The following is a 23774-nucleotide window of genomic DNA, read 5'->3' as shown; positions in this document are numbered from 1 at the left end:
ATTGTTTAGAAAATATTACACAACTCAAACCCGGGAGCCAAACCTAAAATATTCATGTACAGCACGAAAGCCTCAAATATTAAAGAACGGTGAACTATTTTTAATATTAGATTTTTAATATTGGCAGTAAATAACAAAACATAATTTTAATTTACATTGAAATTTTAAAATTTGTTCCTTGAAACATACGAAAAATATCCCTAACATATCCTATAAAAATCCTTACGATGATCCACAGGATCTCCCTGGATTCTCCAGAGGTTAATATATGGCTATCATTTACTCTTCCTCAGGACATCCAGAGGAGATCTGAGGATTACAATGGGATATCCTGAGGATATCCTACATGTATGTCCTGGATGCCCTTTGGACGTCCTAAGGACATCCTTGTGCTGTCTGGGAAAATAGATATATAGATATTCACTAGATATCTATTCTATATTTTGTTTTGTGTGGGACTGGGCTTCTCCCTTCAAATCGTTTTTACATATTACATTAAAAAGATAACAATGAAATATGTTTTCATTGCTTCGAGTTTGATAAGCAGAAATAACTTTTTGAAATGTTTCTATTAGCTTCCGTAATAATTTTCATCTGTTGAAGAAACAGGTATTTTGTTAATAACAACTGCACATGCTTCTAGACAGAAATTTCGTGGACAGAAAGTTGGTAATAAAATTATTTATAAATTAAATTTGTTTTATTTTAACTCTTTTTGAATTTCTATACTTGGTATTTTAACTGCATACTTATACTGCATACTTTCTTGATTTAATTTTTCTTCACATATTAAATATCCTTCTTGTAAAATAAAATTAAGATATAAATTAGGTTTTTTAATCTCATGTATTTCAAAGTCTTTTTCTAAATATATTTGCTTTAAGTAAATACCCATACAGCACAGAACATTGCAATTACATTGCAGGAATGTTACAATCTTGCAAGTTGCAATGTAATATTGTTGAGACATTATTGGAACATGTAATTGAAATATTTCATGAAAATGTTACTGCAACATTCCAAAAACATTACAAAAAACAGTATTCGGTAATCGCTAGTTCATTCATTTACTGCTATGCGGCGAGCATTGAGTTATCTATCCTGCATTTAAATTTTAGTCATGATGATTATATAAAGCTTGCAAAGAACAGCTAGTAAGATTAAAGATATAATAACTATTTTTGCCAGTTTGATTTGTCTGATACGACCTTAACACAGGGAATTCAGATATTGAACTGATTATTCAGAAATCGGGAAAATAAATGTCCAAAAATGTTAAAATTATCCATTTATTGTCTACAGAAGATGTAAAATAGAGAGAGTCTAATATCTATATAAAAATTTATATAGATATTAAATTTATATAGATATAAAAATATATGTTACGTCCAGAGTCAATGAAAGGAAGAGTCAGTGGGAGGGCCTAATCAACTTACCTCTAGACAAACGCTAGACCTAGACAATGCGTGTCCTAGAGTCGAACGAACAGATCAGGACCCCAAATAAGTCAACGACCGGAAAGGTCGTTCTTACTCTATCGAGAAGCCGTTCGCTCGGCGGTTCCTTTTCTGGTAAAAGAACTGAATCTTTATTACCCGGGACGGGATCCTGTGCGATTTCGGGTGACGGGATGGAAATCGGGTTAATGAATTACTCGAATTTTAAAATTTAAAGTTACATTTATTCAAAAAACGGAAATAAATGATTTTGAAAAAAAAATAAAATTTAATAAAGGAACATTTATTTCGATTTATGAAATCTGAATTATAAATTACATTTATAAAAATACATTTTCTTAAATTCTATTGTGTAATTATGTTTACACGTGTGCGTGAGTGTAGATAAAGGAAATTATGTTCTCGCGGGTGTTACAATAAATGCGGAGGACATCAACCGGAATTAAACGGGGAACTAAAATTTAAATTCCGGTTGGAAATTTACAATAAATATGTAGTTCTAGAAAAATTATTTGAAATAAATTATTAGAGAAATGAAAGTAGGACGGTAGGGAGAAAAGGGGAGGAGGACTATTAAAGGTGTTTAGTTGCACCGTGGAGGGAGAAGGGAACTTCATCCAAAAGACCTCGATGGGGACGGCTAAAGGAAAAGGGCAACTAATCAGCGCATCAAAATACGTAAGAATACTGAGTTTCAAAAAATGGGGGGTGAGTACTTTTCGGTACTACATCCATTTATTGGAAGTAAAATTATTTTTCCAATAATTTATTTTGCATTTTGCTTTGCCTTTAATTAATAATAAAGCAATAAGATATTATATATAATAAAGTTCTTTTATTTAAATTACGTACACGTTAAGTTGTAACTACACGATGGACACATATATACACACACACAATATACATAATATGCGTATATGGTATATATGTGTATTGGCGCGTATATATGTGTATATATGAAATGCACGCACACATCAGTGATCATTATAAATTCAGATTGTTATTCAATAATTGCAATACTTAACTTTAATTAGTCTAATTGCCAATAGTCCTTGAAAATTTCCAAATCGCGCGATTGATACAAGAACATAATTAAATACATGACATAAATATTCCAAGCTTGCATTACAAATCGATTTTTCAATCTTTCTTCTATTCTTTTATCTCAAGCAATTTTTTTTTACATAAATACATTACAATTACGCGTTCGCACGCATCTACTATTTGCTCTTGGAATAATAATGCAATGATGTCTTAAGAGAAGAAATTTAATGCAATAAAATTAATTATACCAATATATCGATAAAACACATTGCACTTACAATTAATTATATTCATCGTATATAATTTCTTATATCATTTAATACAATGAATTAACATCTAAATATAATAATAATTAACCAATAATCTATCGTAATCCAAGTCTCAATGATAATTATGCAAAGTATATTAAATTTTTCATGAATTTCTTTTAATTCTTATCTTCCTCTCCCCTTCTTCTATTAAAAATTTAGTCCTAATTAAAAATTCTGATTATATATAATATATATAATGAAATTATCTCCCCCTCGTCCCTTTCTCTCGTATTAAAATTTTTTCAAAAAAATTCTAATCATTTTGATATATTTTGCGACTTCGTTCCATACATAAGAATCATTTATTTATTGAAAACAATTAACTTTTTGCAATCTGCATGTTACACACACAAAACGCGTTACATAAACTTGCAAAATTGAGAGAGAGAAAAAAGAAGACATAATTTATATTTTACTTTTTATTTGCAAAGAGCAATTGCGAATATTTTAATATTAGCTATTAGTTGCATAAGTACGTTTCGATTTTCGAATTGATTATAAATATTATGTAAATATCAAATCACACCTCAGTAGTAATAATGGCACGATTATAATAATTTTTATGTGTCAACATGATTACATTATTATTATTCATTACTTGTCCACTTATAACGCACATAATCGACTGATATTTTTGAATAATATGTCGTCTTCAATATATGAATGTCATAGAAACTGTTACCGCGCTAGAGTGGCGACAGATTTCAATGATGAATTACCAGAAGCCTTCAGTTTATAGTTCAGAAAATTTTAGAATTGGATTTTTGTTTAGAACCAGACAAAATATATAAAAATTTATCGATATTCTCATATAATATATGTATATAAAGAAATATAAGATATTTATTTGATGTGTAATTCGTAAATTACGCTTGATATAAAATCCGCTTATTTAATATTGATGCGCAAAAAATTGAACCAACAAATTTTTAAAATATTGTAATCCTCTGATAGACACTGCGAATCACTGAGAGCGCGTAAAATAATAATTCAAACAGATCACAAGTCTCTTACATTTATACTATCAAATATACGTACGTATACATTGTGTTAAGTATATTTATATCTATTCTGTATATAATATACGAGTTTTTAAATTTCATATCAAACTTCATTCACTTTGCGCCAGACAATTTATTTACTTGAAATATATATATAAAATATTCCTTAATTTCTCGAATCAAATCAAACATCAATTTTCCTAAGAGAAAATTTCTAGAGAAATTATCATTTATCGTAATATATTATATTTTTAAAGTTCTGCATTCAGTGTATCTCACTAATTAAATTTAGATTTAGAGAACTTTTCTCAAAATCTTTTATCGTTAAAATTAATGTCGAATTGAATACCCTGTGTATATTCATCTTTCTAAATATTTCTCCATGATTTTTAGCGGTTTCTTTATTTGTCTACTTCTCGATATAAAATTGATTTTTATGTGACAAGTAGTATATAAAATGAAAACAAGTAATATGATTGCAAAAACGAGGAGGATGAAAAATCCCACACTGCATAACGACAATCAATCACTACGAGAAAATTTACACCTAAATAACGCTAATTCGAAACAATTTGCACACTCTTTATATAATATACTTTCTGACACGAAAATATCGATATACGGCATATCATGAATCTTAAATAGTTTAGTTGAGAAATTATCTGATCACTTTATACTATAATATAAAAAATCCATTTTTTTCATTTCAAAATTATTACAAATTTCGATCGTTTATTTTGCAGACGAAAATTTTACTACATTGTATATATATTTAAAGTATCACAAAATGCACTATTATATTGATATTTTATATACTTATATTTTATAGAGTTACGAAATATCTAAGTTCCGTACAGCACAGAACATTGTAGCAACATTGCCGCAATGTTGCTACAATGTTGCAATGTTGCTGCAATGTTGTTACAACGTTTTGTGCTGTATGTGGTTTGATGGTAAAATAATTTCTTTCGTCAAACATATGATTTTTGCCATATTTCACGCGACTATTCGTTCTAACGGGAATCTTTTATCTCGTCGGAATTCTCAAGTTCTTAAGTTCTTCTCGTCTTGTCAACTTTTTCTAGTAGTAATACTCCTTAGTACTACTTTTCTCAAGCTAATTTAAACTATATATATATACAAGTCTTACGCTCGTGGAAGAGGTGCAAAGCGATACGGCCGGTTCAAAAGTTTCTGTGTACAAAAAGTATATAGTAGAATAAATCGGCGTCAACATTATTGGCCATCGGCCAATACATTATTCATCACGTTATTCGGTTGATTTTTCACAGAATCCATGTTCGGAATGTAGTCCATGGCCATCAAGCAGGCGAATACCGTCATTACCATTTTCGGCTTCACTTCGGTGATATCTTCCGGCAGTGCATAGACACGCGCGCCGCATTTTCGCGCTAATGATATCGCGTATTTAGCGTTATCCAGATTCTCCTGCGCAACAAAAGAAAAAGCAATAAATGCTAACAATTAATCAAATCAACAATAAGATTAAAATATTCCCCATTTCCGCGCAATCAATTGGCTTTTGCGGCACTTAGAAGAAAGATAGTGGAATATAGAAATAAGTTAAATGTTAATTATGAATAAGGGGTTAATATTTATGGGCATAGAAATTAATATCTGCCGACTAGAGAAAGTGATTCGCGGGCATACGCGATTTAGACACAATGATATGCGCATAGTTCAGCTTGTTTGGAGCGATTTATGCAACTACAGATTGTTATTGATCGAAGTGAGAAGTCCTTTGAGACTGACTTAAATGGATTTTACTAATGTTTACAATAGTTGTATTTTATTGCATTAAAAGAAGACTAGAAAAAGACGCGAATAAATATTAATATTTGGATAATCTATGCAGATTCTTGAATCTTTGTGGTAATTTTAAACGTATCACCAATATCTTTTTCTAGATATATTTTAGGAAAATTTTGATTAACTATCTTTTAATAACGTTTAATTCAAATTTATCGAAATTATTCTTTTATTATTTGAGTTTCTTCGAATTTTATTAAGAAATCATGCATCGCGCTAGTTAAGATCTGACATTTAAATATTAATAATGTGAATGTAACGTAAGTGACGCAACATAAAAAATTAATCATCTACGGAAATAATTACACAGTTTAACAAAAAAAAACACCGGGACAGGACTAGCCCTTTCTTATAAATTTTTGGACGCTGAACACGAATCCGATTATGAAGTTGCACCATCACGTCAGAATTTTGCAATTAAAGTTGCAACAAAGGGCCATTTTCACGAACTTTATCATATTATAGCTACAATATGTGACATGCTGGAGAAGTTTTATTACAATCAAAATAAAATATGTTGTTAAGACTTCCAATCGCCAAAAGGAATTTTTGGTGTCGGTTATGATTAATAAGATATCCATGGTTAAATATGGAGTGTATTGCAGAAATTAGACTTAGATCATTGACGATTTACCACATAGCTTTCAATTATTGCTTAAACTTATGAGTTTTCTAGGTCGCTGAATAGGAATCCAATATCAAAATTGTCAAATTCTAAATGGTGGACTCAAATGTTAAGATCGCAATCTAAACGTTTTTTAAGGTTTGGCATCCATCATATTGAGTCCACCATTTTGCATTTGACAATTTTGACATTGAATTCGTATTCAGCGATCTAAAAAACTTTTAAGTTTAAATAAATATATTTGGAAGCTATCTGGTAAATCGTCAATTACATAAATCACAATTAACTTCTACAATATACCCCATATTTAACTATGGATATCTTATTAACCATAACTGACACCAAAAATTCCTTTTGAGGGTTGAAAGTCCTAACATATTTTATTTTGATTGTAATAAAACTTCTCCAGCACGTCATATATTATAGCTGTAATATGACAAAGTTCGTGAACATAGTTCTCTTTTGCAACTTCAAATGCAAATTTCTCAAAATTCTGACGTGATGGAGCAGTTTCACAACCGGATTCGTGTTCAAACACCTATAAGAAACGGGCAGCCCGATTCCGGTGCTCGAAAAAAAGTAATTTTTTGTTGAACAGTGTTATCATAATATAAGTATAATGATGTTTTTGACATCTAACGAGAATATGAGCTTTGCGAATATTAAGAAGTTTCATCGACAAATAGATTTCTCACCTTTTCTGTTCCGCCTTCTTTAATGAGATCGTAGTTCACCGAGCCGGGTTTAATAGCATCGATAAGATCAAGAACAACCTTGCCGTCTGATATCGCATAATCTTGGAATCCCTTGATGCTGCTAGTTTTTCCAGCCGTCTGAAGTTTAGAATTTACCCATTGGACGATTTCTTTTTCAACATTACTTCCCTGAGTACCAGCTAGAGACGTCAAGATCGACAATGTATACGATCTCATTAATTGCCATATAAGGGCTAACGTCAGAGTCGCGTTTCCGTCGTTGATGTCCTGTCCAGCAATACCCACGAGCGAAAAGTTCATTTGTTTGCCCAGCTTGACGGCATAATTACAGTTCTCCAGCTTTTCCATGAACTTTCGGAGCTTCGTAAACTTTTTGTGCACTTTATTCCAATTCACAGTGCCCGGCTTAATGATATCGTACAACTGGAAGATAACTAGACCATCAGCCAGATCTGAATAAAGCCAGTTAACGTGAGGCATTACGCCCATTGAGTTCATCCAATTTCTATAGGTTTTTTCCTCTCGGGTTTCCTCGAGAGACTCCAAACCTTCAATGTTGCTTTCTGGCTTGTCCAAACCAGGATAGTTGTTGAACATATTGGCAACAAAGGCTAAATTGAGCTTGTAAATACCGTTTACGACATCGTTAGGAGTTACAAAGCTACGACAACCTAGTTTAGCGGCTTGCTGAAGCATGATCTCCGCTCTGGACGTATGGTTGGGTTCCATTAAGGCCTCCAAGGTGATGCCAGCCGAGTTCGGCGCAATCTGTTTGATAAGATAAGTATAAATCTCGGAATCCGTGATGTCGGACTGGAAGTTGTTGCACCGCCTGGCGATGCCAGCGTTCTCCAAATGATGGTTCACCCATCTAAGAAGAATGGCCTCCGGAGATAATTTTAGCAGATCTTCGATTCGTTCACCATCTTGCAGAAGCGTGGCAAGACCAGGACAATTCTCGAGAGTAATCTGGTTGAACAAGCCAATTCGGATAATCTGCCAGAGCAGCCCCAACACCAAATGGGGCGAACCTTTCGTGAGATCGTGAGCGTCAATGTTTATGATGTTGCAGCCAATGGATTGAGCCGAAGACAACGCTAGCGTTAAGTTCTCGTGCTTCTTGTACAACGTTAAGTTCTTTTTGTTAATCGTGCGCTCATCAATAGTGTCCGGACAGGAATGATTGATTATTTTGCTGAAAAATGAATAAGAAATTAACTTCAGCAATGGATTAATAAATTTTATCTATTAATTTATTATATCTATAAATTTATTTATCTATTAAATTGAGATTTATAGTTCCGATATCTTTATTTCTCTTAAATATTAAAACTCATACATATCTAAAAAGTCTTTCGTAAAGACCATAACAACGCTTAAGGGTAAATTCTTGAGATCATTTTAAGATAATTTTTCAGCAGAAATATCAATATATCAATCATTTTCGTGTAAGCAACTCAAAAAGAAGAGCTTCTTGCAAACTAAACTTTATAGAGAGTTAAAACTATATTCTTTAATTAATTTCAGATAAGGTTTACTTTAATAAAAAAAAAAAAGAATTTTAATTTAAAGCTTAGTTACAAAGATATATGATGGAAAAAATTTGAAACTTGCAAAAAATGATGACCTCTCTCGACATTTTCACTGAGAAAAAATTGTTTCTAAATGATCTCAAAAATTTACCTTTAAGCGTTGTTACGGTCTTTACGAGACACTCTGTATATATTTTTTTTAGCCTTCCCTGTTTCCGGTTTTGATTACAATAGTCGAACAAAAAAGTGAAGTAAAATTGAAAGTGAGAAAGAGAGAATACTAAAAAAAGAGAACGGGGAAAGTGTGTGGAAAAAAAAGGGCGAAATGAATGAATGTAAGATCGTAGTGGCAGAATTAAAGTTAGGAGAAAGATGGAAATGGAAAGGAGATAGAAGTTAGATGAATCAGCAGGTAGAAAAAACAGACAAAGGAAAAAAAGCAATAACTAGGAAAAAAAATAAAAGCAGTGGAAATAAAAGAGAAAACAGGTAGAGGGATGATAAAATAGCGCGAGTGAATGGACGTAAAAAATAGAAAGTATATAGAATGCATAAAAAAGAACAGAGAAAATGAAAATATATATAGAGAGAAAGAAAGAGAATTGGAAGAAAAATATGACAACAAAAGAAGATGAAAGAAAAAAGGAAATATTAAAGAATTGTTTAAGAAAACGAGAAGAGTAAAGGAGAAAAAAATAAAAGGAAAAGAAGAACAAGAGTGGGCATTTCAGAGAAGTCAGAAATTGTTAAAATAACCAACAGGAGAGAAAATGAAAGATATAGTAGAGTTATTAAGAAAACTAAAAAAGAACCTAAAAGAAAACTTGATGGAAAGGCTAAAATTTGAAAGAGAAGGACAAGGGAAAAGAAGGAATTAGAGAGCAGAAGTAGTAATTATAATTATTTATTTAACTTCAGCCATATAGCCAAGAAGTGGACTTGGTTTACAAATTCTCCTTATCCACACGTACCTCACGCATACACATTCATACCTTTTACAATTCTAAGACTAGCTAGGACTAGCTTATTTATTTATTCCATTTCATATTATTTTATCTTATCTCCTTTTCTTTTCACCTCTCTACTTTCTTTTCCTATTTTTTATTATTAATTCCTTTTCCAACCATAATTTCCGCAGTATCCTACCCTTCTAATTATTTAACTCATCATTCCAAATACTATCTTCTATTTCTTTACAATTTTTCCCTAAGTCTTTAAACCAATCTTTTATCCGTTCGCATTCTTTTACATAGTGACTCATACAATCTTTCCCATTGCCGCAAAATAAACACAATGTCTCCTCTTCCTCCAACCAATATTTATTCCCCTCTTCCATATTTCCGCACCTTACCCTTAACAATGCCCTTATCATATCTCCTATGTTGCCTTCGTCTACATTACCTTTCCTCAGATAACTTGGTCCTTCATCTCCTGTTTCCAATTCCTTATATTTCTTGTTGTATCTGGCCTCTCTAATTTTACCTTCCTCTGCTTGCCTTTGCACCATCCAATCTCTCTCTCCTAGTTCCTTCCTTAAATCGATCCCCCTCTGTCTTAGGACTTCTAGTGCTTCTATACCCCATCCATTCCTATTATAATATTTCTCCCTCTCCCTACTATACATATCTTTCCATCCATTCTTTTCTTTTTCGATCCAGCACCTTTTCATCCATCTATTTTCATCCATCTCTCCTATCTTTTCCTCATATTTAACTGCCCTCAGTCCCCATTCAATTCTTAGTTTATTCAGTCTTAATTCTCTTGTCATTAGATACCTTTGTGTACAAAAATCTAACCTGAAAATCCATCTTACATAGTCCAGCATTATTCTCTCTAATTCTTTCTTCTCTTCCCACCCCCATATTTCCACTCTGTAGGACATTACGCTATGTACCAAATACCTAAACAACCCCCACCTTCTGGTAAAATCGTCCCTGCATATCCGCTCTCCCAACCCCCATGTTTTATTAGCTGCCAACCTTCCCTTATTACTTATATCCCTTATATGATCCTTATAATTACCCTTATTGTTAAACACGAAGCCTAAATATTTGAAAACATTTACCTCTTCTATTTCTTTTCCTCCCCATTTCCAACTTTCCTTCCTTTCTCTGTTTCCTCTATTGAAAACTAACACTTTCGTCTTCACTGTACATAAAATCAAATTCCCTTTATTTAAAAACCTCTTCACTGTCTGCATCATATCTAATAATGCCTCCCTGTTCTTTGCCAAAAACACCATATCATCCGCATACTCTAACGACCATAATCTTTTATTACCTATACGTACACCCCCTGGGAGTGATGCACTTGGACACAGTATAATTGGACACGGTGCAAATGGACACGTTACAAATGGACACGAGATTTTGCACACGGTTCAATTGGACACAGTGCATTTGGACACAGTAATTTTGGATACAGTAGCTTTTGGACACATAAGAAAATACGCATCGTTTACTTGGACACCGCTCAATTGGACACTGTTCATTTGGACACCGTTCGTTTGGACACAGAAAGATGCGCACCGTTCATTTGGACACCGTTCGTTTGGACACCGTTATTTGCCCACCGTTCGTTTGGACACCGTTCATTTGCCCACTGTTCGTTTGGACACCGTTCATTTGCCCACCGTTCGTTTAGACACCCTTCATTTGCCCACCGTTCGTTTGGACACCGTTCGTTTGGACACCAAAATTTGATTTAAATTATACGACGTAATCCACACCAAATTTTTGTTTTAAATAAGAAATAGGTTTGGGTTAGGTTATATCTTCCGGAAATGGAGCCCCCCCGCAGGGGGGGCGGAACCCACTGTATCCATGCATGACATCCAAATATGCGAAAGGCTAAACAAAGTGCTAAAAGCAATGTAAAATTAATGACATCAGTATCAGAGATATATAAGTATGAATATATTTTATTTTGACAGATATTATAACCTTCAAATGTATCTCCTTTTCACGATTTCATATTTTACATAGATTTACCAGTATAAAGTGTTATAAGAATACTGATTATATTTTCCCAAAATGATTTTTATTTCTCTCCATCTGTTACATATTCAAACAAACAGTGCGCATGTTTCTGTGTACAAATGAATGGTGTCCAAACGAACGGTGGGCAAATGAACGGTGTCCAAACGAACGGTGGGCAAATGAACGGTGTCCAAACGAACAGTGGGCAAATGAACGGTGCCCAAACGAACGGTGGGCAAATGAACGGTGTCCAAACAAACGGTGGGCAAATAACGGTGTCCAAACGAACGGTGTCCAAATGAACGGTGCGCATCTTTCTGTGTCCAAACGAACGGTGTCCAAATGAACAGTGTCCAATTGAGCGGTGTCCAAGTAAACGATGCGTATTTTCTTATGTGTCCAAAAGCTACTATATCCAAAATTACTGTGTCCAAATGCACTGTGTCCAAATGCACTGTGTCCAAATGCACTGTGTCCAATTGAACCGTGTGCACAATCTCGTGTCCATTTGTAACGTGTCCATTTGCACCGTGTCCAATTGTACTGTGTCCAAGTGAAGGCCACTCATATCAACGTGGTCAATCGGAACCGTGGTCAATATCAACGTGGTCAATCGAGACTGTGGTCAATCGGGACCGTGGTTAAGTCAACGTGGTTAATTTCAACGTGGTAAATATTGACGGGTCAATCGGGACCATGGTCAATATCAACGTGGTCAATCGGGTCCGTGGTCAATTTGAACTGTGGTCAATCGGAACCGTGGTCAATCGGGACCGTGGTCAATATCAACGTGGTCAATCGAGACTGTGGTCAATCGGGACCGTGGTCAATATCAACGTGGTCAATCGGGACTGTGGTCAATCGGGACTGTGGTCAATCGCAACGTGGTTAATCGCAACGTGCTCAATCGCAACGTGGTCAATCGGGACCGTGGTTAATATCAACGTGGTCAAACGGGACACTCCCATTAATCTTTAACTTCTATAAGTTAGCCCCCCTCCATCTATCAGCGCCAAATAAATTTCAACCTAGATTAAAATTAGCTAATAATTAGTTGCCAAAGTCCGAAATCAGGTGTTCAAGTTGTTTGGCAAAAAATTGCTTTATTTTTTGGCAGAAAATCAAAAATGCTTTATTTTTGAGTTTTGAAAAAAATGTTTCAAATAAAAGTTGTAGGTTTAGTGTATAGTAAGTATAGTGTTTTAACTAGCAAATTAAGTAGCAAGGCTAGTGTAATTTTAAATAGCATTGTTAAGATCACGTAAAAATCACTTTCGGATAATATTAATGTTGGCGATATTGTACCTTTTAAATCTCCTAACTCGGAAAATACTTAATGGAAAGAAATTTTCTTATAATTTTGAAAACTTCTTAAGGTAAACTATAAGAATATCGAATAAAAAATGGGGGATTTCCATTTAAGCTTTTAAAGTTGATCTTGAAATCTCCTTCATAACTGCGCTCAAGATCAAATGGGTATTGCTGTTTGATGCATTTGTTGAAACCGTACAACTTTTATATGTAACATTTTTGCTCAAATGTTTTGTTTTTGAGATATTTTACCGGTCCGACACTTTTTCCTCATCTTATATACAAGGAGGATCAGTAATTCTTGCCACCTCAAATATCTTCCAGTCTAGAACAGCTACAAAAAAATTCTTCCTACAAAAGTTTTATAGTTTCAAAGGGGTTATCGAGAGGTGGTAACACAGTTTATCGGGGTGGCGATGCTTCAAAGATCTCAAGGTCAACTCCACTTTTTCAAATAGAACCCCCTATTGTTCATTGCATATTCTTATAGCTTATTTTGAGAGCTTTTCAAAACACTATAATAAAATATTTTTTCATTAAGTACTTTTTGAGTTATTTTAATCTGACAAATTTTGATATAGAAATTAAAATATCTCATAAAATATTTAGTTTTCGATAATCTTACTGTAATACTTTTATGTACAGAATAATGAGACAAATCAATTAATGCCAAAAAAATAAATAATTATTTTTAAAAATACATTGCAAATAATTTTCTTAAAAACAATTATTTTTTTATACTAATTGATTTGTCTCGTTATTCTGTACATAAAAGTATTACAGTAAGATTATCGAAAACTGAATATTTTACGAAATATTTTATTTTTTATATCAAAACATGTTAGATTAAAATATAAAACAACTCAAAAAGTACTTAATGAAAAAATACTTTATTATAGTGTTTGGAAAGTTCTCGAGGTAAGCTATAAGAATATGCAATAAAAAATAAGCGGTTCCAATTAAGAAATTAAAGGTGTCCTTGACTTGACCTTAACGACACCATCTTATATTCCTCTCAAAATCATATAATTTTTGTCCAAAACGTTTTTCTCTAAAATGCTTAGTTTTTGAAAGAAAAGGAGTGTACGGATGGTCTAGGACACCCTGTATATATATTTTTTTTTCAAATATTTATATATTAACTTAATATGTGTATTCAAAAACAAGCATTTTTTTAAATTTCAATGGCATTCACTTTAAGCCATCATATCTTTTATAATTTGGATTTTCAGACTCTATGCCCGTAGATACTTTGATCGTGACACCATTTAAACTACAACATATTTCAATTTCAGCCAATTTGATCGGACCAACTTTTACATTTAAAATGTGCGGATTTTTTTATTTCATATCTAATCTCTTGCAAAAATATATTAATATTATTTATAATAATAGATGGTAAATAAATAAAATAATAATGACAATAATAATAAATAATAAAAAAAAAATAATAATAAAATAAAGTATGTTATACATACCAGAGCAAAATTCCATCTTTGACTTTGTCATAGAGCGCTTTTCCCTCGGGATCGATAGGCAACAGGTGCTTCAGATCCGGATCATGTAAAAGATTAGTATTGATCCAATCGCTGAATGCCAGTTGTTCCTCGAGCCTGACGGAATGTGTAGTGCCTTCACTGGATGCCTCTGAAATTCCACCTAAAGTCTCAAGGTTCTCCTTTTTCGAAACGACATGTTTGAACGTAGAACCCAGTTCGTTAGCCTTGAGCTCCTTGCAAAGTTTCTCGAACTCCTCAAAGGAAAGACGACCTCTGTGCTCGAGTCGCTGCTTATCATCGTATTCCTCAATCATCTGACGTACCTTGTAGCCTGGCATCTTGAAACCGCAAACGTCCAGTGCGCTTCGCAGTTCAGTGACATTAATGAAACCATCTCCGTTCGCGTCGATCTGTCCGAGGAAAAAAATCATCAGCCATTTCATCAATAACTCGATGATATGTTACGGTATGACGATTAACTTAGAGGTTATAAAAATATTATTTTCTAATATTTTTAATTAAAAAATTCTGTTATGAGGATATTAATAATGAATAATTTTATTATGCAAGATGTAAAATTTTCTTCTATTTTCTTCCTTAATGTTGACGAAAATCAATTAATGATATAAGATTTATAATCGCAGGTGCGACTGGAATAGATTTACGGAAGATCGAGGAACACACGAACAATACTCTTGAATCACAATAGAGACAAACACTTTTATTCAATTAATGTCAGATTTTTCTATTCACATAAATTTGTCTAACAATCTTTATATTGTTCGAATTTTTCCACAATCTAACAATCTTTATATCCTTCATTCACAGTTTTTTATACACAATGTGCGTTAACAGAGCGCACAGTCTTCGCAATATCGTCGATTTTTCCATATCTAAAAAAGGCATGTTATTGACATTGTTGTCTCTTTTCCGCGATTTTGATTGGTTGTCTCGTTCATGCGCTTGTTCTTTATTGTATTCTTTTATTCCCATTATTATAATCTTTTATTTGTTCGACTTTTATTCTTTCTGTTCTTGTTTTCCTATATGATAATAAATTAATTTATTCATCTTTATTTTATAAAGCATAAATAAGATATTTTAGAAATAAAAAAAGTATTATGTATGTGTGCGTATGCGTGTATATTTTTGTATGTGCATGTGCTGTATTTAACTATAGGGAAACGTATTTATGTATTGTATTAACTACCCAGTAAGCAATTTGATAACAAATTGTTGCCAAATTGGCATCAAATTCGCTCAAAACTTGGTAACAAATCCAGTGCCATCTGTGTCCGCATTAAGCTTGTGTTTTGGTGACAAAGCTTGTTGACATAACCTGACAGCAAATTGACGGCAAAAACCGAGCAAAGCTTGACATGATTTGATGTCAAATTGATGGCAAAAATCGAGCAAGATCTGCGCAAGACAATCTGATAGCAGATTGTCAGCAAAAACCGAACAAATTCTGCAGCTTTTGGCCATTCATATAAAAGTATATATTTAAATAGATTTAAAGCCTTAACCCTAAGTAACAAAATGATGATAAGTTTTGGTCATAAAATGACCATTAGATAATTAGACATTATATAAAATCATATATTAATATGTTAAAACATATAGGTAAATTCAAATAAAGATCTTTTTGGACAGAAATTGTTTGAATAAGTGAAAATCGAACAATTATCTGTCCGATTTGCCAAAAATCAATTCAATATCTGAATTTCCTGTATAAGAATTATGTCAAAAATTGAACTGATAGAAATATATATATTATAATATTATTAGCATTTTGTAGGCTTTATATACACTCATGACAAGAATTTGAATACGGGTATAGATAATGAATAACGCGCCGCATAGCGATAAGCGACTGAACTATTTTATAATACTTTGTAATAAGCTGCAGATTTTGTTCGGTATTTGCTGCCAATTTGCCATCAGATTGCGCACTCTAGATCTTGCTCAGTTTTTGCCGACAATCTGATGTCAGTCATGTCAGCAAGCTTTGCTCGGTTTCTGCCGCCAATTTGCTGTGTAGTTATGTTAGCAAGCTTTGCTTGATTCTTGCCGGCAATCTGCCAGCTTAATCGGTAATAACAACTCTTGTACCAAATTTGTAGCCTTTTTGCTGACAATAATTTGTAGCAAGCACTTGGCAATATCTGTTAGAACAGACCTGGCTGACTGGGTATATATAATGAAATAAAAAAAGAAAATAACTTGTATTGTATATCACATTTATGCTACATAAAATAAAAATAAATAAATTTATTTATTCACGTGTAGAGAGATAAGAATAAAATAGAAGAATAAATGTTGAACAAATACAAAAATATAATAATGGGAATGAAAGAATAATGAATGAACAAAAGGGAGAGAGAGAGATAGAGAGAGAGAGAGAAGCGCGAGTAAACGCGTAAGCGAATAGCAAATATGCTAGAAGAATAAAACTAAGCAATATGCAGTATGTAGTAAGCGAGCGATTAGAAAGAGAGATACAGAGAGAAACAGGGTAAGCGTATAATCGAGAGAAAAAAGATATTAGAAATTGCGATAATGTTAGTGCGTACATGTACATTACTTTCTCACGCATGAATTAAAGTTTGGTAATTTATCAATTAATTATTGTATATAAAGCAGTAAAAATATATTGTGATATTGTCTCTTTTCAATATATGGAACACAATGCAAAAGATTGCGTTTTCTATTATGCATGTTTGAAATAATTATGTTGGTAATGACGGAACTAAAAATCGGCATTATCGACTCTTTTAGTTACGTTTAGATAAAGGCGCTAACCCGTCGAAGTTCGCCGGTCGGTTTTGGATCCCCTTAATAATTATTATTAAATATATTGATAAATATATATTAAGTTATCAAATATATTATTAATATTATTTATGCTATTTAATTTAAAAAGGCAGACATAGAGAAATAGAAAGAGAGAGAAAGAAAAAAGAAGGAAACTTTTTTTCAAATTAAAGAAGAGAAAGAATAAGCAAAAAATGGGAGAAAGAGAGAGAGAGACAGAAGGAAAAAAGAAAAAGAAGGAATATAATATTAGGTTATAACTGTTCAAAATTTTTAAATATATTATTATAAATACAAGCGTTTAATTTAAAGTTAAAGAAGAGACAAAGAGTTAGAGAGAGATAGAGAGAAAAAGAAAGAAAGAATGAGAGAGGGGGGAGGTGAGCGGAGTAAAGAGCCGGGGGGAGAGCGAGGGAGAGAGCGGGAGATGTGAGCGGGTGAGAGAACGGGAGAGAAAGCGGGAGAGAGAGTGGGAAAGAGAGGCGGGAGAGAGAGCGAGAGAAAGAGGCGGTAGAGAGAGCGGGAAGGAGAAGGGGGAAAGAGAACGGAAGAGAAAGGCGGGAGAGAGAGCGGGAGGGAAAGGCGGGCGAGAGAGCGAGAGAGAAAGGCGGGAAGAGAACGGGAGACAGAGGCGGGAGAGAGAGTGGGAGAGAGAGGCGAGAAAAGAACGGGAGACAGAGGCGGGAGAGAGAGCGGGAGAGAGAGCGGGAGAGAGAGGCGTGAGAGAGATCGGGAGAGATAGGCGGAAGAGAGAGGCTGGAGAGAGAGGCAGGAAAGAGAGGCGGGAGAGAGAGCGGGGGAGAGAGCTGAAGAAAGAGCGGGAAAGAGAGGCGGGAGAGAGAGCGGGAGAGAGAGTGGAACATAGAGCGGAGGAGTAAGTGAGAGGGTGAGGGAGAGAGAGAGCGGGAGAGAGAGAAAGAGAAAAAGGAGAAGAAAATAGAGAATGGAGAAAGAGGAAGGAGAGGCTAATTAAGAAAAGTATGTATATCATTAATAAATAGATAAATAAGTAAATAATTATATATTTTATTATTAATGTAATACATTATACAATTATTATTGTATATATATACAATATATACACATATACAGGGTGTCCTAGATCACCCGTACACCTCTTTTCTTTCAAAAACTAAGCATTTTAGAGAAAAACATTTTGAACAAAAATTGTATGGTTTTGAGGGGAACATAAGATGGTGTTATTGGTTTGACCTTGGATGGCATCGTTAAGATCAAGTCAAGAACACCTTTAATTTCTTAAATGGAACCCCCTATTTTTTATTGCATATTTTTATAACTTATGTCGAGAGCTTTCCAAAACACTATAATAAAGTATTTTTTTATTAAGTATTTTTTGAGTTATTTTGTATTTTAATCTGACATATTTTGATATAAAAAATTAAATATCTTGTAAAATATTTAGTTTTCGATGATCTTATCGTAATACTTTTATGTACAGTATAATGAGACAAATCAATTAGTATAAAAAATAATTGTTTTTAAGAAAATTATTTACAATGTATTTTTTTAAACAATTTTTTTTTTTTTTTTTCATTAATTGATTTGTCTCATTATTTTATACATGAAAGTATTGCGGTAAGATTATCGAAAACTAAATATTTTATAAGATATTTAATTTTTTATATCAAAACATGGTAGATTAAAATATAAAACAACTCAAAAAGTACTTAATGAAAAAATACTTTATTATAGTGTTTTGGAAAGTTCTCGAGGTAAGCTATAAGAATATGCAATAAAAAATAAGCGGTTCCAATTAAGAAATTAAAGGTGTCCTTGACTTGACCTTAACGATGCCATCCAAGATCAAACCAATGACACCATCTTATATTCCTCTCAAAATCATATAATTTTTGTTGAAAACGTTTTTCTCTAAAATGCTTAGCTTTTGAAAGAAAAGGGATATATATGGGTGGTCTAGGACACTCTGTATATATCTGCTTATATATGTTTATTTATTGTTTTATAAGTATATTTCTTGATTATATATGAATATTATCTAAATTAGCACTTATTTGCAAAATAAAGCAAAATCAATCCTTTCGAGAAGACCGGTATACTTTTATAACTGGGACTTCTTAGCTGGAACTTTATAGCTGGTCTTATACCATATGCAATCCCAGCTGAAGAGCTTTGCTAAACAGCGTAACATATTGGGTTATAGAGATTTAGTAGTAACAGACAGTAAGTACAATTAATTAATAAGTAAATACTATATATGAATACTTTGATTTTCTTTGCATACGTATAACTAATATAGTAGCATGTTGTGCAATGCGAGATATTTATAGTTTTCCTTTTTTTTTCATAAAATAATGTAATATAGTTATACATATGCAAAGAAAATCAAAGTATACATATTATGTACGTATACTGACAAAGCGAATAACATTTTGTTGCAGTAAAATCCACTTTAAGAATAATAAGTAAATACGTTGTATGAAGACTTTGGTTTTCTTTTGCATATAACTAATATTGTATTATAGTAGCATGTATGAATAACGCTAAATACACTACACTATTTTCGAACGATAGGAAGATGGCGGTTGGGGAAAAGGTGGTTAGTGCATGTGCTCGAAGGGTAGTTGGAGCAGAGAGGAAGGAATTGGAGTGAAGGAAAGGAATACAAAGATATTTGGCAGTTTGAAGGTGAGAAGAAAGAAAGAGAGAGGAAGAAGATGGATAGAATAAAAACGTCTGAAAGAGGCGATGGAAGGATGACAGGAAGACAGGAAAGGTCGATAAGAAAGAGGAAGAAGATAAAGTAGGTCACAGTAAAGGCGAACCAGAAAAGTTGAGTGGAAAGATCCGAGAGATGGCGCTCGATCTATGAAAAAAACTAGGATCGAGCACATAGGGAATCAATGGAAATCGATACGGAAACGGACAGTAGGAGTGGAATACGTAATTAGTGAAAAGTAAGGGAAAGCAAAGATGCGACAGAAGTAAAAAAGGAAAAGAGAGACTGGATTTTGGAGGCAGAAGGATAACAGAGAAAGGAGAAAGAAGAGAAGGGGAGTGCGACAAGTGAGGAGAGCCGAAGGAAGTGAATGAAGAGGAGACAGGTTAAGCGCAGAAAGACGGTAGAAATAAGAGTGTGAGTGAGAAAAGGGAAAAGGAGGAGGAGAGAAAAAGGAGAGGCGACGAAGAAGGAAGCGCACGAAAAGGGGAAGAGGAGAAGAAAGATAGAGAGAGGACTGATAGCCGAGAAAGGGAAGGGGACATGAGTTTGTAAAAATCACAAAGAGCCAGGACGGATATGAGATATAAGTTGGAGTTTTGTAAAGGTTCGGGTACGCTCCTCAAAAGCGCCTTGAAACCCTTCGGGGACCAATAAATCATTACACACATACACTACACTATTCTCGACTTGACTTAGAAAAATACACAGATCGGAATTGCACTGTTTGAAATCGAATTGCGCAAGAAAGTGCATAAACTTATCGTTCCAGTACCGAGGTGCTTGCTTTAAACTGTATAATGATTTCTGTAACATACAAATCACTTTTATCACCACCAACATCTAGACCTTCTGACATCTTCATAAAAATATCTTCATCAAGATCATTATAGAAAAAAAGCCGTCTTCAAACTGCAACATTTCCAGATCTCGCTGTGTCACCATAGTTAGAAAAACTCGCAAGAAATCATAACGAACATCTAGACTGGTGAGAAGGTTTCTGAATAATCTACTCCTTCCTGCTGGTGGAATTTTCTTACGTACAGCCGTGCTTTATAACGACAAATATTTCCTATAATGTCGTGCAAAATTTTGAACACCCATTTGGGGTCGATCGGTGTCTTGATGCCCCTCCGCGGCACCAAAATCCATATTCCATTCCTCAGATGTTCCAACTCTTCAGCAACAGCTCGCAGCTATTTATCGCCGTTTGATCCGCTTATTGCTTCTTCAAAGGTTTTAGAAATATATTCCGCCACATTAACTTCGAACCTGAAACGTGATTTGATGCTGTTCATGTCTTTCATATTTAGACATTGAGTCGTAAGTATTTTCCGTTGATCTACTACTGACTAACCTTACTTACTCTGTTCTCTGGCGATGACTCTATCTGGTATATCTTGCATGTCTCTCTTTCGCTCTTTTAAATCTTGCATGTCTCTGGAATTCGCCTGAATCTTCAGCTCTTCTTATTTTTCTCCTATAGATGAAGAGAGTTCAACCAGAGCTCAAAAATACATCTATTTTTGAGCTCTGGTTGAACTCTCTTCATCGAAATTGATGTGTTTCGAGACTAACCTTTGTAGCCCATTAAGATCCCTTTTTTTGCCTTGGAATCGAATTTCCGTCGAAACTTCCTATCCACACAAGTTGGTATGCACGTGATCCAAAAATACATAAATGTGCTACGTTAGGTTTGTTGCCATGTCAGATTTCGTAAGGGATTGCTTGAGTGTTTCTTGTTGAAGAGGTTCTGTTCAGAACATAAACGACAGAATTCACTGCCTCAGCCCAAAGCATCTTTGGTAAACCTTTCGCTTCAAGCATCGTCCTGATGGTCTTGACAATGGTGCGATTCTCTCTTTCGGCTTTCCCATTTTGCTCGGGAGTATTTGGTACAATAGTTTCATGGCGTATGCCCTTATTCAAGAATTTCTTTATGTCACGATTATAATATTCTGTGCCGTTATCGATACGTAGCATCTTCATCATCCAAACTAATTGTAAACTACCATAAACACTCGTAATGTTTGAAGTATTCGACAGCTTTGGACTTGTGTCTCAGAAAATAAACTTGCCAATAATGCGATGTATTGTCTATAAAAAGTCTTTCGCGTTCCTTAACTTCATGTCTTCTAATACTATTCCCTTTTCCACTATGTCACACGGCTGTTCACATGTCTTAGCCTCTCATGGCAAATTCTCAAGTTCGCAGTAGAGAAGTTGATCTCGTTGATGGCACTGTTAATTTCCGTGAAGAATATCCTGAAGATTCTGTTTTCCTGCTTCACATCCTAAGCGACAATTATATCTTTCTTTGAAATTGAAACGCTTTGTCCTCGAAACGTGACGTTAAAATCTTTAGATCTCCTATCGAGAACAAATTCGTTTTGATGACCGGGACAAACAACACATCTTTGATCACTGATGGATGTCCATTAACTTTTGAATTCTCACCGTATCTATCTCATGCATTGAACAGACATCGTTGTCTCCAAGTCTTATTTCCTTTCTCGTGACTAGTTTATAATTTTCAAATCACTTTCATTTATAAGTAATATGCCTGGACGCTTCACTGCCCATTAACACTTCATTAGAATCAAAACTGAGCAATGCTTTCATTTGGCTTACAGTAACCGACGGTTGAACTTCACCATAATGTTATCATCACTCATTCGCTCTTCCTTGATAAACAAAGACAGAATAAATTTGGCTTTTACGTCTTTTCTAATCCAATTCTTCTCTTCCACAGTTGCCAAGTCCGCCGGCTTTATTTTTCTTCCAATCACGACATCGTAGATACCATAGGCTTGCAATGCTGTGGTCATTTGAAATTTCCAGCACTGGAAATTCTTTCCATTCAACTTGCCGATACTCTTTATGGAAATCTCTTCCGCCAATTCTCTTGAAGCCATGTGTACATCTTGCGTATAATTCTTGCAACTACACTCGCGATGATCGTACTTCATTTTACTTTAATTCTTCGGATTCCAACAAATTTCTCACCCGACCGAACACGTTGGACCCATGACCTGTTGGCGAATAAGATTGAGAAGGCAAGCGGCCAGTGAAAAATGCGGGAATGTAATGTGAGCTCTAAGAATCCAAATTCATGCAGCGGAATAGCGCAACACAGAACGAGAGCAAATCCAATCACAAGCGTTCTGCGGTTTTTGTTACGCCTCGAGATTGATCCCGCTCTCGTTCCGCGTTACGCAGAACAAAAAGGGAATCAATTGCAAGTGTTCTGCAGTTTTTGTTACGTTCACGATTGATCCAGTTTTCGTTCCGCGTTATGTAATCCGCTGCATGGATTTGCACCCTCAGGATGCAAATAATGCAGCGGAATAAGCTTAACGCGGAACGAAAGCGAATCAATCGCGAGAGTTCCATAGTTTCGTTCCGTTTTCAGCAGTTTTTAGCAGAATAGCTTTCCGCAGATTGCGTAATGTATGTACCATGGTATACATTCCTACATATACACATAAGTTGTTTTCCATTTACATCAAAACTCAGATAATTCTCACTTGTGACGTCATTGAATGCATGTCCTTTCTGGCATCTCAGTTGAATGAGTACTCTGCGTTGATACCACTGCTTGTGAGATTCAACTGAGTTTTTACGTGGTTTCTGCACACGATCGAGACCGTGTGCTTTAGTGAGTCTAATAGACTCACATTAAAAGTGAGGTTATAAATCTATATTATTATGTGATAGCTTTGTTACCAAAATAAGCAGGTCAATGACGTCATTGTCTGAGTATGAAATACTTACATAACTGAGTGACTCAATATCACTTGAGTGCAAATGAAAAGCAACTATAATATAAAAGCTAATTTCAAAATTTTCCTTTATCTTCCAACAATGAGGAATAATGTGTAATAAATAATAATTGACCTCTGTTTCTGTACTGCACACGTAAAACATAGAGCAGTACTCTGCGTTGATACCACTGCTT

The 23774-nt window shown here is 34.1% G+C and overlaps 1 protein-coding gene across 1 annotated transcript in view; it reads right to left on the bottom strand.

Annotated features, from left to right (window-relative positions):
• Positions 1-1796: 1796 nt before the first annotated feature.
• The window catches only part of Fim (plastin-2 Fim), a 105088-nt gene continuing 83110 nt past the window's right edge, over positions 1797-23774 (bottom strand). Inside the window, exons 2-4 of the mRNA XM_070305949.1 lie at positions 14284-14714; positions 6964-8179; positions 1797-5262 (exon numbers count right to left, since the gene is read on the bottom strand). Coding sequence (XP_070162050.1) covers positions 5050-5262; positions 6964-8179; positions 14284-14714 — 1860 coding nt within the window. The 3' untranslated portion in view covers positions 1797-5049. The remainder of the gene's footprint in view (positions 5263-6963; positions 8180-14283; positions 14715-23774) is intronic.

The sequence above is a fragment of the Polyergus mexicanus genome, unplaced genomic scaffold (genome assembly GCF_030449975.1).
Source record: "Polyergus mexicanus isolate NDT 795.1 unplaced genomic scaffold, iyPolMexi1.0 SCAF_13, whole genome shotgun sequence".
Lineage (NCBI taxonomy): Eukaryota > Metazoa > Arthropoda > Insecta > Hymenoptera > Formicidae > Polyergus > Polyergus mexicanus.
The sequence above is the reverse complement of the archived record's forward strand: the minus strand, read 5'-3'. Positions and strand labels throughout refer to the sequence as shown.